General features: G+C 43.5%; 1 protein-coding gene across 1 annotated transcript in view; it reads left to right on the top strand.

Annotated features, from left to right (window-relative positions):
• The window catches only part of LOC147012530 (signal recognition particle subunit SRP72-like), a 46556-nt gene extending 28226 nt beyond the window's left edge, over positions 1-18330 (top strand). The window contains exons 2-4 of the mRNA XM_085855749.1: positions 1454-1557; positions 1917-1994; positions 17440-18330. Of these exons, the coding sequence (XP_085711875.1) occupies positions 1454-1557; positions 1917-1994; positions 17440-17542 (285 nt within the window). The 3' untranslated portion in view covers positions 17543-18330. The remainder of the gene's footprint in view (positions 1-1453; positions 1558-1916; positions 1995-17439) is intronic.
• Positions 18331-19847: the final 1517 nt, after the last annotated feature.

The following is a 19847-nucleotide window of genomic DNA, read 5'->3' as shown; positions in this document are numbered from 1 at the left end:
TGCAAGAGGAAAAACGAATATGCATGAGGAAAGACATGGGCAAAACATGAATATGCATGAGGCAAGACATAAATATGCATGAGGGGAGACATGGGCGGAGCATAAATATGCAAGAGGAAAAACATGAATATGCATGAGGCAAGACATGGGCAAAACATGAATATGCATGAAGCAAGACATGGGCAATACATGAATATGCATAAGGCAAGACATGAATATGCATGAGGCAAGACATGAATATGCATGAGGCAAGACATGAATATGCATGAGGCAAGACATGAATATGCATGAGGCAAAACATGAATATGCATGAGGCAGGAAGGACATGCGCGGAACATAAATATACATTATACATTCAAACTTGGTTACATCACGGGGGACTCTGAAAGATTTAGATTCCTCAGTCAAATCCTCTCAGAGGAGTAGATGATGCACACATCCTTGTTCTCCACTATAAACAGACCGTGGTACATTTGATTTGTGAATATTTGTGTTGATAATGGATAATTATTTTCAGGTCCTCTTGTGGTAACTGCCGGGCAATGGCAACAGGTGTTTGATTCACCGCTCAAATCATCCGTAGCTCGGTAGAGATGGTGTTAGTTTAGAGCGACGGCTCTTTCTTCCGCTTTATCGTGGGGATGGCATGCTCTCTAAATCCTGGCGGATAACCACAGCATCTAGCTATCTCTGTTGTTTCATAACGGTGCTCTGTAAAATGTTCCGCGCACAAAAGGGAACATTTGTCGGCCCGATCCACATTCGGCTATTTTGGACAAACCTTGTCCAATTTCAGGCAAACTTAGGGTCTTTCTGCCATTGGTGTTGCTTGAACCTTCTCAGTTTGTATTGCTCAAAGCACTAAGGACACATCGACTCGGCATACTTGTGGAAAATCGAAAATTATTCGCCGTTTGAGTTAAATCATACCATGATGCAAGCCGGAAACAGTACAGATATGACTGTCAACTTCTGAATGTGACATCATGGCTGATGTGAAGAAGACGATTTCGACTTGTAATCACAAATTTCCCTACTTCATAATTCGGAAATCTGGAAAAGACATCATATCTATTTTGTTGGGTATCAAGGGATAGATTATCGTCGAGGTGGTTTGAGTGTTTGGGTTCCCCTTTAAGCAACACAAACATAATGGTGTGTCTGTGAAGGAACAACATTGGGTGTGCAAGAAACTTCGTCAATCAAGTTCAAATGTTGATCGATTAGAACAGGAGTCAATCCTTGATTAGAACAGGCCTCAATCCTTGATTAGAACAGGCCTCAATCCTTGATTAGAACAGGCCTCAATCCTTGATTAGAACAGGCCTCAATCCTTGATTAGAACAGGCCTCAATCCTTCGACGCTTGACAAAATATGATTGTATGCATTCTTCTCTTTTTATTGTTTTGTAACTTGGAATTTATATACACTAATCAGTACTTGTACTTTCAGCCGGGATCTGCTGTGTACCTGCGGCTCATGAAAGAATCTGCCAATTACAAGATAAGACACAACCGTGAAAATGAAGCAGTTGCAGATCTAGAGCAGTTATGGAAGTAAGAAGGGGGTTTGTAAAGGGGAGAGGGGATTGACGAGTGTCTGTAATTGACGGTCAAGGCCTGTTGACGGATGGGCAAGTGTAAGGGAAATTGTAATAGAGAACATTGGGGAGGGGGTAAGCTGTGCATTCGAGGGATGATGGGTAATTTGAAATGAAGCGTCGATAAGGAGGTTTGAAAGAAAGGGTTGTATGATTGTGGGATGCTGTGGGGTGGCAGAGGGTGTGTAAAGTGGGATGAGATGGATTGGAGAAATAACTTAAGGGAGTGCAGTTTCATTTTATTTAAAGCTGCATTTTTAGGTATTCTTAGAGTATGGATTTGTACTGTCTTATGAGGTCCATCTTTCCTTGCAGACAAAACCCAGAAGATATGAAGACTTTGGCACAGTTAATTTCTGCGTATTCTCAATTAGATGCACAGAAAGCAAAGAAGTATCCTTTTGAATCGATTTTTTTTTTCTTGTTTTCTTGTGGCCTTGTATGCTGAGCAATATGTTCCTTGCATGAAACATCCAAGCCAGAAAGACTGATCCATCGTACCATGGTTTAGCTCGTGATGGTTTTTACTCTCGCCAGAGGAGAGGGTATTGCATTTGGGTCTCTCTGTCTGTTTGTTGTGACAAAAATGGAAAAATTTCATCATATGTCGGTCTGTCTCGTTTGTCGGCTTGCGTTGGCTCGGCCACATGTTTGTCTGTGAGTGCAATAACTCGCGAACGCTTTCAGCTATCTTCGTCAAACTTTAGCAGAGGATTCCGAAGGACAAAAGTGAGGCTGTCAATGTTTTTTTGACTGCATATGTCAAAGGTCAAGGTGAGAGTGACATCATTTGCATAAAACAGATACGACCAAAAGTGTTTGTGCTACGTGACGTCAAACTTGACAAAAATGAGTTGGAAAACATCACCGACAAATTCCTCGCAGATTTGACAACCCCATCATTATTAAAACGCAAGATTTCTTTTGGGGCGGGGGAACAGATTTCTGAAGTTGTGGCTATTCGTTGACTTATAATGTTTGTTCCATGACAACGAAGTCACCTATGTTAAAGAAAACGGTTTTTTTGAAGTACAAAAAAAGATAACTCGGAAATGCTTCAAGATGCAGGTATCAAATTGAAACCACGTTCAAAGGTAAAAGTGACAGTGCCGTCATTTGCATGATTTTCGTCATTCCTGTCAGGCTACCACCGCCTGACGACTTCTTGTTACTTAGCCCCCCCCAAAAAAATTTGACAAGTATATGTTGATTACTTCCGTTTGTTTGTCTGTACGCTCATATTTAATCGCTCGCAGGTCACAATTTTAAACCGATCTTCACAAAACCACCAAATGATGGAGTTGGTGGTCTGACAGAATCCTGTTTATTTTTGAAGTGAAAAGGTCATCATAGGCCAAAGGTCGACAATGTTTTCTAATTTCTAAAATCCTCAATTTTCATCTGGTTGACTTCAAATTTGAAGAGGATTTGCATGTCAGGTCACTGAATTCAATCACCAATTATGTTTGAGGTCAACATTGGTCAAACGGTCAAAATAGGCCGAAATTTCTAAAATCATTAATTTTCATCCGATTGACTTCAAATTTGAAGAGCATTTGCATATGATGTCACTGAATTCAAACATCAGTTGTTTTTTAGGTTAACTTGGACAAAAAGGTCAACTTAGGCCAGAAGGCCAACATAGACCGAATTTCTAAATTTTCAATTTTCATCTGATTGACTTGAAATTTGAAGAGCAGTTGCATATTTGGTCATTGAATTCAACCATTAATTATTGTTGAGATCCAATTAGTTTTATGGATTTTGTAAGTATCGTGCTCTGCACGACGTCTTTTCGTGTTTGTTTGTTTATCCACACAGAACTTTCTTGTTTTTCTTCGCAACCGCTTGTTGGAGTGACACGAAATTTTCACCAAAGGAGCGAATACTCATGTAAATTGTTTCATTCATAATTATGACATCATAGGTCACGTGGTTTCGCAGCCATGTTGGAAAAATGGGGAAAAATTTGACCTATCTCTGAAACTGCACGAAGGGAAAAAATTGAAACTTGTCACATGGCAAGTACTTCTCAAGGGAAATAAGCATGATTTTTATGACATCATAGGTACCTTCATTATGATGTCATAAATGCATATGTAGAATGCTACATCTGATCAGTATGAAAATTTTTGAGGGTCATCGAGGGATAAAATGGTCCACAGAAAAATTTTTGATGTCGTCATTGGTCATGTGATTCGGCAGTCATATGGTTTTTTTAACACCTTCAAAAATTTTCTTCTCTGAAGTGCCTGAACAGATTGAGGCTAAACTTCCCACGTATGACCGCCTATCCATGACAAACAAAGGGTTCACACACATGATGTCATAGGACACAAAGTTTGACAGCCATATTGGATTTATCCTAAAACCTATAAAAAATATCGACTTTCCTTCCTGAAATTCCCTGGAGTATAAGGACCTGCTGAAAGTCCCTGTAGTGTCCAACTTGTTTACCCCGTGTACCCCGCCCCATCCCTCTCCCTTCCACTGATCCAAAGTCTCTGTTCCCCACTGTTTTGTGCTTCCCTCTCCTGCCTCTCTTGTCTCCTGCTCCCCTTGTTATACCTTCTGTGTATTCGCTGTTATACGCGCCTCAACATTGAATATAAAAAAACAAGAAATAGAGCAATCAGGGATTGCAGCCCATCGCCAGGACTTGTTTTTGTGTGGTGTATTTTGTGTGGCATTTGTGTACTGGTCTTCTTCTTCTTCTTTCGGCTGATCCCTTTTGGGGGTCACCACAGCGGATCATCCGTATGATCCGCATAGTGATTTGGCACATGTTTTACACCGGATGCCCTTCCTGAAACAACCTGGTCGCCTCTAACGACACAGGGATAACATTTGTGTACTGGTGTGTTACATAATTAATAAGAGACATAATTAGAACAGTTGGGGAATTTTGTTGGTTGTGTGACTATCCCATTTCCCCCATTGACTTTAATGTTGATTCAGGGAAAAACTATTTGACCTTGTCAATAAAAAGGAGTACATTTTTTCTTACAAACAGATCTACTCTTGGACCAACTTCTCCTTCTCCTCCCCCACGTCTTCCACTCATCCTGCTCCAGCTACTCTGCATTAAATTGTTTCTGGGTCCAAGCTCTTTCATGAGCCTCGACTCTGCATCAAAAACTTTTTTAAAAAATTTAATTTTACCCCCTACCCTTTACCCTTGACCACCCACCCTCCACCCTCTTTTTCTTTTACCCCCATTTGAACAAAGATTCCTTCCCTTTATATCCATACCAATGAATAATACTCCCTTGTGCTGTAAAACTTTACATTTAAAATTATGTATTTAAGATATCTCATCCATTCCAAAAATCAGTTTAAGCAAAATTACTTCTATATAAATGGCCTCAAAACTCTGGAAAAGTATAGAGCCAAGCAAAAACCAAACCAAAGAGTGGAGAAAATCACAACCTTGGTATTTGAATGGGAAACATAATAAATGTGGACAGTATCAAAAAAGTATCATCGAAGGAATAACCAAGGCAACCGTAAAAAAGCACACAGACTGAGAGGATTAAAAAGATTTAATGAATGTCCAGAAAACAATGAAAAAATCATTTACTACAATTTTAAAATCTGTGGTTCAGGAAGAGCTCAGAGCAGTACGCTGAGGGAGGTTTATCATTTTGTGTTTAAACTCAACAAAGATATTTAGCCCAAAAACAAATCTCAACATATTATTTATCAATATGCTCGATGATGATGAAAGTTATGAGAAAAGGTGTTTTCATAAACTACAAACCAGACTAACATTTATTGGTAGCCTTTTGAATTCATTTAGAAATAGGAACAAAATTTTATTTTAAACACAAAAGTATAAGAAATAAATCAGCAAGAGATTTCACCAAGAAGATTTATTTTATCGACAAAAGTATCCATAAATCAGCAAGAGATTTCACCAAGATTTATTTTATAGACAAAAGTATCCATAAATCAGCAAGAGATTTCACCAAGAAGATTTATTTTATAGACAAAAGTATCCATAAATCAGCAAGAGATTTCAACAAGATTTATTTTATAGACAAAAGTATCCATAAATCAGCAAGAGATTTCACCAAGAAGATTTATTTTAAAGACAAGAGTATAAATCAGTAAGGGATTTCACCAAGAAGATTTTATTTTAAAGACCAAAGTATCTATAAATCAGGAAGAGATTTCACTCAGAAATTTTTATTTTAAACACAAAAGTATTTGTATAAATAGGTCCGAGAAAATCATCTTTTTTTTTTGCTATATCAATATGGTGAATATAACTCATTGTGATGTTTGCAATAAGGACTACAAATATTACAACAAAACACAGTCATGCAAACACAAACTCAATATATTTCAACTAATCCAACCAGTCGAATAAGAAAAACAACATTGTGATATATGCTCAAAAGACTTGTTAAAATGTAGTTATAAGAGTCATCTTTAATCACACAAACACAAAAAATAACTCAGAAGATACAGCTGTGTTTGTTATTGAAAAAAACTGATGGGGGCATTTAAGGATCATATAAAAATAGGAACTTTTAGGTTTAAAGAGCCCTGAACCAAAGTTGCTGAAGTAATTGTGAAAGTTAGTTTGGCTGTTGAAACCTTTATTAATAAGAGCCTGAGGGAATTTAATACCATTAAATTCTGTATGGGAGTAAAATTACATTTGACAAAATAAGACAATGAAAGAAATGAGTTGAAAGAAGAAACACCTGATTTGAGAACAAACCCCTTTTTCATTTCTTCATTTCAAAGTTTCCAAGATTGTAATGTTTATGATAAACTTCAGAGGAATGGAACAGATGTTGATGATAACACAGAAGGAAGTGAGTTTAACGTTGAGAAAATCATTTTCTTAGATATACACATCTTGAAATCAGATCCTCTTTAAGCTTCTTCCTATATTGCTTTCCCAAGAGTAATTGAACTTTAAGAAGCAGTTGTTAATGTTCAAAACGATGACAACAAATGCTTCCTTTTAGTGGGGCGGCTTAGCCCAAATATTCAAAAGAATTGTGCATTTTGTGATACAAGCACCAAATTTGGCACAAATGTACAATAATATGTTGCGAACATTTTCAGATATTGGGCCACTTGAAATTCTCTCTTTATGTCCGCCATGTTGGATTTCAAAATGGCCACCACTTGAAATCTACATTTGCTATTATCTCTGGACGTAATGCAGCTATTGACTTGATTCTGGTATCTAAATGTATGTTTTTGGGGGCAAGGAATCCAATGGTAGTGGCCATGATCCGGCACTCACACAGTGATCCGGTACTCACACATGATCCCACACAGTGGCCATGATCCGGCACTCAATGGACGTCGTGAAGAATGCTGTGGAACACCTGAATCCTGGACATACACCAGTGGTCACCGTTGATCAGCCACTGTTTGCTTTGGCCAAGCAGATATAATGGAAGTGGCCAGAGAGCTATGGTGAAGACCAGATAGTGGTGATGTTTGGTGGCCTCCACATAGAGATGGCGGCACTGAGGACACTGGGGGACTGGCTGAAAGGGAGTGGTTGGGTGCAAGCACTTGTGCCAGCCGAGATTGTGACAGCAGGGACAGCAGACTCATTCCTGTGAGCATCCCATGTCTTGCGCACAAGAAGAGCACATCAAGTGACTGCAGCAGCACTGTAAATCCTGCTTCACCGTGCCTACAACCACTACTGTCTGGGAGAAACCAGGGATGCAGAGGACCTTCCGGAGTTTGAAGACTGGTGTTGCCAGAGAGGAGAAGACATCCCCCAGTTTCACTACTGGGCAACCGTGCTGGAACTAGAACTGTTGGTTCTAGTGTATGTGCGTTCTCTCAGGCAGGGATCGTTAATGATGTACCTCGATGCTCTAACAGAGCTGGTCCCCTGGTTCCATGCACTGGATCACACCCACTATGCTAGGTGGATACCAGTGCACCTGAAGGACATGGTCGAACTCACTATCAAACACCCAGATGTAGCCAGGAAATTCAGGGAAAGCCACTTCACCGTTCAGAAAACACAGAGGGTGTTCTCTTCAATCCTGATTGACCAGGCACATGAGCAGAATAGTGCCTGCATCAAAAGAGACAGTGGAGCAGTTGGGCTCACTGACAACCCTAGTGCCCTAAGTCGCTGGATGGTTGCGGGACCAGAAGTTGCCAGGGTGATCGAAGAATTCCAGGATGGGAACCAACACTGGAGACGGCAAACAGCAGACATACGTCATCATGATCAGACGCCAAGTGTACAGGCCTCATTTGTGAAAGATGTTCGCTCTCTCGTCAGTGTCATAGAGGAGATGGGCAACCCATTCGAGGAGGAGAGTCAGGATGTAATCAAACTGGACACAAAAGAGATCGCAGATCCTGCTGCTGTGGAGACCGTGATGAATGCCAAGAGGATTGGCCAAGAGCAGTTTGAGGCTTTCACCAGAGAGTGTCTGTTGGACAGAACAAAGGCAGTGGACGTACCCATTGCTCGTAACAAGCTGAAGGTGTTCAGCACTTCCACTCCAAGAAGCCAGAGCGTAGGTCAGCAACAGCTCACCTCCATCAAGAATGACCGTGAACTCTTCGCACGCCTGTACATTGGCTGCCAGACGAGGGATGGAAACCTTGAGGAGTTCTTTTGTCACCAGAATCAGGCATGTCCTCCTGCATTGTCTGATGGTGGAAGGCTCTGCACTGGTACCAAGAGTGATCTCCTCACATGCTTGGAAGAAGTCTACGACGCAAAGACAGAGACTCCTGTCACGACCTGTATTGTGCTTGATGGAGCAGCCATCATCCAGATGCTGAAGCCGGCTGCATCAAAGACCTTTGAAGGGTATGCACAACAGATCTTCATCCCATATATGTCCACGAAGCTGCAAACAGTGTCACGCCTGGATCTGGTCTGGGATACTTACCTTACTGATTCACTGAAACGTAGTACACATGCAAAGCGGGGACAAGGTGAGCGGAGACGTGTGGTGGCTGCCGCAGCCATACCAGGAAACTGACAGAACTTCCTATGAGTGGACAGCAACAAGACCGAGCTGTTCAGGTTCCTCTCAGCAGCTCTCATGGAATGGTTTGACCAGGAGGACAAGCAACTCGTCATTACTGATGGAGAGGCAGTGCTCAGCAAGCCACTACTGCCAGATCTGACCTCACTCGCCCCATGTAACCATGAAGAAGCTGACAGTCGGATGTTGCTGCATGCATCTCATGCAGTCCAGCATAGACACCATGCAATACTCATCCGGACTGTAGACACCGATGTTGTGGTGCTGGCAATGTCCCTGGCACAGGAGTTGCAACCAGAAGACAAACTGTGGCTGGCATTCGGAACAGGCCAGAGTTTCCGATACCTAGCAGCACACGAAATAGCAGCTGGATTGGGACGAGAGAAGGCTCGTGCACTGCCAATGTTCCACGCTCTAACTGGATGCGACACTGTGTCTAGTTTTCATAGACATGGTAAGAAGACTGCGTGGGCAGTCTGGACGGTACTGCCAGAACTCACTGAGGCGCTGCTGCTGCTGTCCTCTGCACCTCGTGACATACCAGACGATGCAATGCGCATCATCGAGAGGTTCGTGATCCTGTTGTATGATCGAACCAGCAAATGCACAGACATTGACAAGGCCAGGAGGAAACTCTTCGCAAGGAAGAACAATGTGCAGCTCATCCCTCCAACGAAGGCAGCTCTGGAGGAACATGTCAAGAGGGCAGTGTATAAAGGTGGACATGTGTGGGGTCAGATACTGCTGCCAGCACCAGAGCTCCCTCCACCAACCAACTGGGGTTGGTCAAGGACTGGAGAAGGACAGTACACACCTTACTGGACCAGGCTAACTGAGGCAGCTCACAGCTGCATTGAGCTGGTTTCTTGCAAGTGCAAGAAAGGGTGTGTGAGGCGCTGCAAGTGCAAAAAGGCTGCCCTTCAGTGCACAGCCCTCTGTGTGTGTGAAGGGGACTGCACATGACGATGAGTCAACAACATACATGTACTTGTGGCAATGCTGAACTTGTTAACATGACACTGTTTATGTACACGTATCTTCAGTACCGGTATATACCTAGCCTCAGATACCAGTACACCTAGCCTCAAATACTAGACCATGTAGCATGTCAGTATTATACCTAAGACATTTACAGAACTTAGACATTCTTTTCAAAGTATTGTGTTGAATCCAATATTTGCCTAGATAATTTCCAACTAAAATTATATAACAGACTGTGATAGATAATATTAAGTTGAAAATGGTACCATTGGATTCCTTGCCCCCAAAAAACATACATTTAGATACCAGAATCAAGTCAATAGCTGCATTACGTCCAGAGATAATAGCAAATGTAGATTTCAAGTGGCGGCCATTTTGAAATCCAATATGGCGGACATAAAGAGAGAATTTCAAGTGGCCCAACATCTGAAAATGTTCGCAACATATTAATGTACATTTGTGCCAAATTTGATGCTTGTATCACAAAATGCACAACAGGTTTGCTATGCTGCTACACTATTTGGGCTGTTCTTGCTCACTTACACCCTCTCTTTCACATCTTTAAGCTTCTAAGCTTTCATGTTTGAGTTTGCTTGAGACCCTTGCTTTCTTTTTCATTTGCAATATGAAACTCTCCATCTACCATTTGATGCTGAGTCAAGCATTTTTCACTGGCTCTAACTTTCACATTGTTTGCCCTTCTTTTCTACTCCTTCACACTAACAATCTATCTGGCTTTTTGCACTATGCTTCAATAAGTCATGAATTGTTCTTTTTCTTGAAGTAGGTATTGAGGACACACACATCTGTCACTTCCACTGTTTCTAATATCGCATCTCCTGCTTAATTCCTTTCACCACACCTGAATCCACCATGAACACCGTTGTATCCATTTGGTTTCTCACTGGCATGTCTGCTCAAATTTCAACCAATAAGCACTTATCCCAGTAGCTTATTACTTGAACAAATCTTCTAGTTCGTTCCAAATTATGGACATTCTTCACCTACACTTGCTTGTGTCCCGTGTGTGCTGAAAATATTCAAAATTTCTTCTCCTATAATAATGGTCAGCATCATTATTCTGGAACTAAATTGCTTTACTTCTATCAATTTTTGGAAAGGTAAATCTTTCTTTGACAAGAACACCAATTCCACCAATACTTGCTCAATATTATAAATCGTGGAAGTGACAGATGTGTGTGTCCTCAATTCCTACTTCAAGAAAAGACAAATTTGTGACATACAGCAGAGTAGCAAAGAGCCAGATTGTTCTCAAAGTTTAATTCCATGGGCTAAAACATGGTGGGCTTGGTGGCACATTGTTAAGTCTGTCTCTGGGGTATGCTCCCCTTCCATCCCTTCCCTTTAAATGGCATCACAGCCGACTCCGTTTGTGAGAACACTCAATGCCTCATTTCTGTGTTTGCTTCCACATTTTGTCCCCAACCCCTCACGCTCTGTACCCAGTCGTACCCAACTGCTCCTGGACTCGGTATCTTTTGCACCTGAGAAGGGGGAGAAGGTTCTTTGAACCCTCGACTCTGAGTCTGCAACTAGACCGGACGGCATCAGTTGATGTGTCTGAAAAACCTACACTGTTGCTCTTGTGCTTCCTCTCTCTGCCCTTTTCACCCTGTCATTTGTGCAAGGTCATCTAACATCTGCTTGAAAATTCTCCAACATCACTGCATTACATAAAAAGGTGCAAAAACTGATCTTAACTGCGGACCGATCAGCTTACTTCCAATCATCAGTAAGGTCATGAAATCCATCATCACTGTTGATATGAAATCCTTCCTTTTCTCGAACAATCTCATCTCATATCACCAATTTGGTTTCAGACCAAGTCACTCTACCTTGGACATGCTGCTCTCCTCACCCAACAATGGATGGAGGCCCCCAATGTCAGACATGACATCAGGGCCGTCTCTTTGGACATATCTCGTGCTTTTGATACAGTCTGGCATCCTGCCTTACTCCCCAAACTCTCTACCTATGGCATGAAAAACCAACTCTATACATGGCTTACTGACTTCCTCTACTCTCGTAGCTAACATGTGGCACTCAAGGGAATGCTTTCATCTCTTTTCCCTGTCAAGGTTGGAGTGCCCCAAATCAGTGTTCTGGGCCCAGTCCTATTCCCGATCTTCATAAGTGATCTCTGACTGAAAAATCCTCTTTATCTATTCGCTGTTGTTGAGGATTTTTTTTCAGCCTGATTGTTGACTTCTGAAGTCTCGTTGTGATCGTTTAGAATTCCTCAATTTTGTTGTGGAACTTTAACTGGTTCTATTTCATTTCTCTTACATTTCAAAGACACCGTTTAACCGACTCAAATCAAAGACACCGATTAATTCATTTTCCACAACATGAAAGTACATTACATCAGAGAGTTTTATTATACTTGATAGCAACTTAAGTAACAAGGAGTACAAGCCACTGTGGAGGTATACATCCACACGTGCTTGCACTCTCTTGGAGTACAACCCACTGAGATGGTATACATCCTCACGTGCTTGCACTAAAACAAGATTACATTTCAAGGTATTTATATGCTTTTCATGGGAGAGTGGTGGGGGCTGTTAACTCTTAACTGCAGTACGTGTCTTCTAGGTGAGAAGCATATGATGTAATTTCGGCAAAAGTTTGCTGTTATCAGCCTAGGTCACATCGTTCCAGAACAAGACAATTTTTTTTTATCAACATTTAGGGCAAAGACTCTTGGCCAAAGGGAAGGAACACTGACATTCGACTTCGACTTGTAGCATAAAAATTAAATTTATAAAACACCAGCACAATTACAATTTAGAATACATTAATATAATTTTTTCCTCCACACTGTTGACCTTACCCTCTGAAATTACATCACTCATCTTTCAGACAGGAAGGCTGCAGCTCTTCCCTCTCTTCAGACATTGAAAAAAAAATCACAAGATGGTGAAACATTTGGAATATGTCTTTCAATCCTGGCAGATCTTGTACTCTAACTATCTCTGTCTGAAAGGACCATCTGGCAACCTCTCCCCTATCTACTTTCTTGCCAATCTTCTTGTGGAAGTTCAGTCATTCAAACTCCTGGGTGTCACTCTCAGCAATGATCTTAATTCAGCAAACCACATTTCAAAGCTGGCCTTCAAAGCCAGCTGCAGACTGTGCATCCTCTGTCATACAAAGTCCTTCCTTGGCACACCTGAACTCTTATCCACCCACAAGGGCTTCATCCACAGCTTGATGGAGGACTGCTCTCCCCTGCCTCACATCTTGCTCAGCTTGATGCCGTAGAATTCAAGGCCTTTAAGATGATTGGAATCTCTCTCATTGAAGCTTAGTCTATGCTCTTATCACTTTACCATCACAGACAGGTCGGTGGTCTCTCTGTCTTCTACCACCTCCTTTATGGTTTTGCACCCTCTGCTTTTTCCGTGCTTTCCTCCCCCCTGGTTTCTGTAAGGCTCACACAGTTCACCATCAACCTCCTTCTGGTGAAACTACCTAAATCCAGGATCACTGCTCACCTCCACTCATTTGATCCTCTTTTTTCCCGCCTGTGGAATCGACTTCCACATCTTCCTCAATCTCATCCTTCCCTCCAAGTCTTCAAGACAGCTGTTCACCACCATCTCAGATTGTCGTTAATCCAAAATCATGATCTTTTGTACCCTCGTTAACCCCACCCAAATCCCTTCTCGTTCCAATTTTCCAGTTTTCCCTCCTTGCAATTTCCTTCTGTATCCATCTTCTTCACCCCATGTATTCTCTCCAGCCCCCCACATTCCTTCCCACCCATTGTTTGTCCAAGTCCTTCTCTATCTTGGCCTTCAACTCTACTCTTGGCCCCCCTCCCCTTTCTCTGCCGATCCTTTTGCATGCATGGAGACTGGTCCATTTTTATCCCCCCCCCCCCGGAGGGAGGGAGCGGGATATTGTAATCGTCCGGTTTGTTTGTCTGTTTGTTTGTTTGTCTGTCTGTAAGCAACTTTACGGCAAAATGGCTTTAGCAAACACTATTAAATCTAATCCACAGGTGGGCAATGAACCTTGGACGACCCCATTAACTTTTGGGTCCAATTGGATCAAATGTCAAGGTCACGAAAAGATCAAATCGTTTTTCACTCATAACTTCGTCAAAAATGATCTGATTTACTTCAAACTAAGCTAATAGTGAACCTTATTCTGTTTGTCACTTATAATCCGACCCATTCCTACAGTGAAAAATGCATATTTGTGAAGATCGGTAGGGTCGGAAGTTTTGGGGGTCATGGTCATCGGTCAGAATTACAAATTTCCATTAAAACTAAAACATGGTTATGAAAATAAAACTTTACGGGAAAACGACTGGCTCAAACACTGTCAAATTGCATCCACAGGTGGGTAATGAACCTCGGACGACCCCATTAACTTTTGGGTCCAATTAGGTCAAAGGTCAAGGTCAGCATGGCCTTGAAAGGTCAAAATCATTTTACGGTCATAACTTCGTCAAAAATGGTTTAATTGACTTCAAACTAAGACTAAAATATTCCTTATTCTATTCCTTATAATTAACATTCAGGTTAAGGATGTATCAAATTTAAATTTGATCCCCAAAATAACTTTATGCCTTAAATGGGTGGGATTTGTTGTGCCTGGCACAACTTGTTTGTGTCCTGTTTTTGTCTGTTACATCCTGAGCTGTTCAGTGTACTAGCACTTTCACAAGTCTTAACTATATATTTTAAAAAAGCCTTTTTGACCTTAACACTAGAAAAAATTATGTCTTTCCATGTTGTAGTCAATAAGCCTTGTACTCTGCCCCTTTCTATGTTGTTTCTTTAAGACAACAAATATATTGTAGCAGTTCTACAAAATTGCATGCCTCTAAAGCAATGGCAGCCAACATACAGTGATCCCCAGGCAGTTATTTTGTGAGTCTTCATGCAGTTCGACCTTCCCTCATGTCTCATGGGTTAACGGACGAAGTGCGTTGTGTGGGTCTCATAGTTAGGTCTGTTAACTATCTCTATCTCATATTCTGATTTCTACTCCAACCCTTTCCTTTAACTATGGTACAAAACAAGTAAGCAAGCAAGCAAACCCACCATTCAATATGCGATTGATAATAAGCACACCACGATGACTCCCGTGGCTCGGAACCACCACACTCCCTCTACTACACACAACACAACCCGCACACGGGTATCGCGCGCCATTATTTCATTCAAATCTGCGTGCCAATTTCCAACCGGCATCTCACCTTGCTTCGCACCTCGCTACCAAACCTCACTACTTCTACCACAAACGCCTCCCGCACACGGGAAAAATATTCCCACACTTCCTCATACTCCTGCATCGCTACAATTCGCCACTCTATATTGAGGAGTACTGCACGACTTGGGCTGTCCTCGGCGCCGTGCGATGCTGGGCCAAGCAACACACGTGAATAGCTCGACCGCATCTCGCCAGGGACATCCCGGGTGAGCACGTGGAGTTGATACGACCCTCATCCAGTCGCCAAATCACGGCAAGACAGGGGCAGCGGGGAGGGTCGCAAGAAGGGCGATCCGGGAGATTGGTATGGGGCCCGGGTGTGCATTTTGGCTCATGAGAGGGGGCCCATGAATGGCGGGGAAAGTCCGTTGCTATTCGACATTCAGACTGCACTCGCAGCATGTTCAGGGTCTGAATGCCGGCTCAGGGAGCATGCCCCATGTTGAGTCAGGAGCTTCGAACCGTGCTGAAGCGGATGGGTAACTAAGACAGTTTCTGGCCCTGGAGCCTGGCAAGGCATGGCTCGGGCCGCTGTGGCCCAATAGATGAGCAGGATTCGGTTCACATCGTGTCGCTTTCAGGTCATCACCCCACCTTTCACCCGGGGCTTATAAAAGGCGGAGCACGGAGCTGTTCATCCTCTTCTCTTCGTTACCTGCTCTTTGTTACCCGCTCTTCTTCACCTCTTCTTCACTGCCTCCCCTTCGCTGGCTCTTTGCTCACTGTCCTGCTCTTGGTGTGCTATTGCCAGGACGTGCTTCTTCTTCTTCTTGAGAGCCTGATCCAGGGTGACGGCCGAGACACCTTGCCGTGCTGTTAACGTTCCGCCACCCCCGTGCAGCCAGACGGACCAGTGCGGAGCGCATGTTGCCATGAGCCCCGGCAACATGATTAAGCAGGAGATAACGCGCCGCATCTTGAGGTGGAAATGCCCAGGCGGAGCATCCCACGGAGGTACACACTACACAAACAGCCCTATACATGTCTCGGTTGGGGATCTTTCGCCTCACGCATCTTCTCTCCTCTCCCCCTATCCACCTCTCTATCCCGTCTTCTTTGGCCGCACAAAGAGCATCATTAATGACGCAATCCTATTTTCCTCTTGCATGACACCGCACCCCCACATTGCAGTACACCACACCTCCCACTCCCACACCTTAGACACGACCAGTATTCCTCCCACCTACCTATCCCTCAGCGTTCTGGGTTGCACTGGTCTGCCGACTGCACCAGGTATTGAGAGGCCATTTATCCTCATCTTCTCTCTTTCTCTCTGGGCTGTATCTAATCTTCCTCGGGTGTGTGTGTGTGTGTGTGTGTGTGTGTGTGTGTGTGTGTGTGTGTGTGTGTGTGTGTGTGTGTGTGTGTGTGTGTGTGTGTGTGTGTGTGTGTGTGTGTGTGTGTGTGTGTGTGTGTGTGTGTGTGTGTGTGTGTGTGTGTGTGTGTGTGTGTGTGTGTGTGAGAGAGAGATGGCCTGTGCTAGTTTAAGTTAAAATTGTGGAAGTTATAACGGGATAAGTCTGCTCTGTGTCTGCTTTTGTAAGATTGCTTGTCTTTTGCCGTACCCCACAAATTCCTTGCTGTCCCCTGCTGTACATAGAAATAAACTCAATTCACTCTGCCACATACTTTTCCTCACCATTGTAAATAAATGCTTGTATAGAAATGTTATGCCTGGTGTTGGCTTAACGGTTGGGTGGTGGGCTTGGGATCCCACTCAGCTGTTGAATTAATACCAGTTAGGGTTGACTCTGCCTGTCATCATTCTGAGGTTGGCAAAAATGAGTGCCATCTTGCTGCTATCCTGTGTCGGAGTGGCAACCCATCCAGGATTGTGCCCAATAGCCAAGGAGACTGCTTCGGCAGCACCAACGCTCTGCACAGAGTATGGTCCCAATGGATGGATGGATAGAAATGTTCCCAGCTCGTTTTTGTCTTTTCCTTCATTGGTCTAGCATGGTTCACACTCTCGTCTAGCCGGGACATTATTCCCCAATGATCTGTTTCCTCGCTTGGCATGCTTGGCAGTCCCGCTCGGCTGCATCTGATCTGGTAAGGTGATCCAGTTTGAGCAAGTGCGTACCGAGGGTATGTCCCCTTGTCATTAGATCACGTGACCTTTCGGGAAACGGTATAAGACAGAGGACCCTAAGTCACGTGGTCGAGTGATTGGCGTTCACGGTCGATTAGCGACCCACCGCGTCATGAAGTTATTTGTGTGTGATGGCCTGCGATTCCGGAGAGTCTGATGGGGACTCGAGGTACCCCCCCCCACCCCCCACTGCATGCTCGCCTTCGTGGTCTTCACCCCCGACCCTGGCTCGCAACAATATATTCTTTTGATCGGAATTTCAACGACTTCTGTTCTTTATTTCTTTTTACGTTGATACGGCACACTTCATCCCTCCTCCTCCTCCACCACTGTCCCGTACCCCCCCCGGCCCACCCCCATTCAAACTCAAACAAACAGTATCACTTTGTGGTGATGATAACCACACAGAGGCCGTGGAAACAGCTAACATTGCCACTTTGGGGGTATTGTGGTACATTTCTGAAAAGGGAAAGAAATGTTTTTGATTTTCTTTGAACGTTTCCTGAGCTATTTTGTGTTACAGATTGAGCAAGTATTTGCCAGAAACAGACTGCATCTCTCAAGGTGGATGTGGATCAACTGGAGAACTCTTATGGTGTGACTCACATGCGCAAGCGGAATGCTAAGCCAACGGAAAACCAGTTGCAGCCACAGGCCGAGCTTAGGTAACTAAAATACTCAATGTCACATAGACATGCCTTCAAAAATGTCCTGAATTTTTACCCTCATTCAAGGAGAGGGCATCACATTTGGGTCTGTTTGTCTGTCTGTCTGTGTTTGTTTGTTTGTTTGTCCGCACAGAACATGAGTATGGTTTTTCTCTGAAACTGTTTGTCGGATTGACACAAAATTTTCACAATAGGAGCAACTACTCATGTGGAATGTTTAATGATAATTATGACATCGTACGTCATGTGGTATGGTAGCCATGTTGGTAAAAAGGAAAAACTTTGGATCTCTGTAAAAAATTTAAACTTGGCACATGGCAAGTACTCCTCATAGGGAATGTTTTTTTTTTGTTGTTGTTTTTTATCATGTCATCGGTGCCTTTGTAATGACATCATCATTACATACATGTGCCTGGTGTTGGCTTAATGGTTAGGGTGGTGGGTTTGTGATTCTAGGATCCTGAGTTCAAATCCCGCTCGGCTGTTGAATTAATATCAGGTGGGGTTGACTCTGCCTGTCATCCTTCCGAGGTCGGAAAAATGAGTACCAGCTTGCTGGTATCCTGTGTCGGAGTGGCGACCCGTCCAGGATTGTGCCCAATAGCCAAGGAGACTGTTGAGTATGGTCCCGATGGATGGATTACATATGTAGAATGCGACGTCTGATCAGTAGAAAAATGCTTGAGGGTCATCTTGAGATAAATTTGTCGACACAAAAGATTGATGTTGTCAGTCTGCAGTCATTTTTTTTTTTTTTTTAAACGTTCAAAAATCTCTGTAAAGGCTGAACAGATCGAGCTGAAACTTTTACAGCTATGACTGTTCTCACCTGTGATGTCATAGGTCACATGGTGGGCAGCCATATTTGATTTACTCTCCAGCCTTTAAAAATCCACCTCTCCAGAACAGCTGGACAGATCAAGAGGAAACTTCACACACATGTTCCCCAAGTGAATAATGATTGGTCTTTCAGCCATATTGGTTTGAACAAAAATCTAATAAGAAATTATTTATCTTGAAAAACCTTTTTATTTTTTTATTTTTTGAATATGACTCACTTGCCTGTCGCTGGATGGGTTTGAGGGTAGACGAGTAGCAGCTGAAATGTCAATCCTATCCACATTCCTCCTGATGACTCCATCTTTGTTTTTTGCTAACTTGGGTTCCTTCTAATGACTCCAATGTAGGACTGACTGTACATATTTGGTCTTCCATTTGATTTGAATTTAATTTATTTCAATCCCCTTCTAAATTGACCTGCTGACCTGCTGTCAGGTCAGGTTCGATCTGTGACCTGCTACAGGTACCATGTAAACCTGTACTAACCTGTTCCATGGTCGGGTTGTCGGCGACTAAACCGTCTCCCCCACCAGGTTTTCTGGTGAGGAGGGTGTTTGGATATGGACACCCAGCAGGATTAAAAACAAAACCTGTCAAAGGGCGGAGGAGCTCCTTGTGAGCCAACGGCCATCCATATCTAGTGCCCAACTGTGTCTGCGGACGTCCTCCTGCAGTTGGGTCACTTCTTATTAGGAGGTTGGTGGCAGGATTTGCACTCCAGCCACCGTAAAACCCTTCATTCCGCAAAACGCAAAAACGCAAAAAAATCTGAAAACCCACTCCGTGGGAGTACCTCCTGTGCAGCTTCCCTTCGCAGGGCAGCTCACCGGATGACGGGATTGGGGCAAAGCCTTCGGGACCCCAATCTTTGATAGGAGGGAAACCACGGGGTAACATCCCTGGGTCAGATTGCGGGAGAGTGTGTCGGAGTGGTGCTGAGGTGTCGTCCACCAGACGGCGGTCTCCTTGGGTTAACCTGAGGCGGTCCCTTCGGGTGGGTGCCTGGAATGTCCTATCCCTAAGAGAGGATGATCACCTGTCTCTGTTATCATCTGAGCTCAAGCGTTTGGACATCGGGATTGCAGCTCTCTCTGAGGTTCAGAGACCGGATTGCGGCGAGATAATGGTGGGTGGTTACACCTACTATTGGTCTGGTCGCTCTGATGGTTACCATACCAAAGGAGTTGCTGTAGCTGTGTCCAATAAGCTGACCCCAATGATAATTGAGGTAACACCGGTCAACGAGCGTATTATGAGATTAAGGATTCGTCACTCCTTAGGTGTCATTTCCCTGGTCTCTGTTTATGCTCCGACTGAGGCGAGTGATCTCACCGTGAAGGATGCATTCTACGCCACACTTGAGTCTGTGGTTGATCAGTGCCCCAGACGAGATACACTTCTAGTCTTGGGGGAGTCTTCAATG

This window comes from Eptatretus burgeri, chromosome 14 (assembly GCF_056783735.1).
Source record: "Eptatretus burgeri isolate ZD-2024b chromosome 14, Ebu_testis_v1, whole genome shotgun sequence".
NCBI classification, from domain to species: domain Eukaryota; kingdom Metazoa; phylum Chordata; class Myxini; order Myxiniformes; family Myxinidae; genus Eptatretus; species Eptatretus burgeri.
The sequence above is the reverse complement of the archived record's forward strand: the minus strand, read 5'-3'. Positions and strand labels throughout refer to the sequence as shown.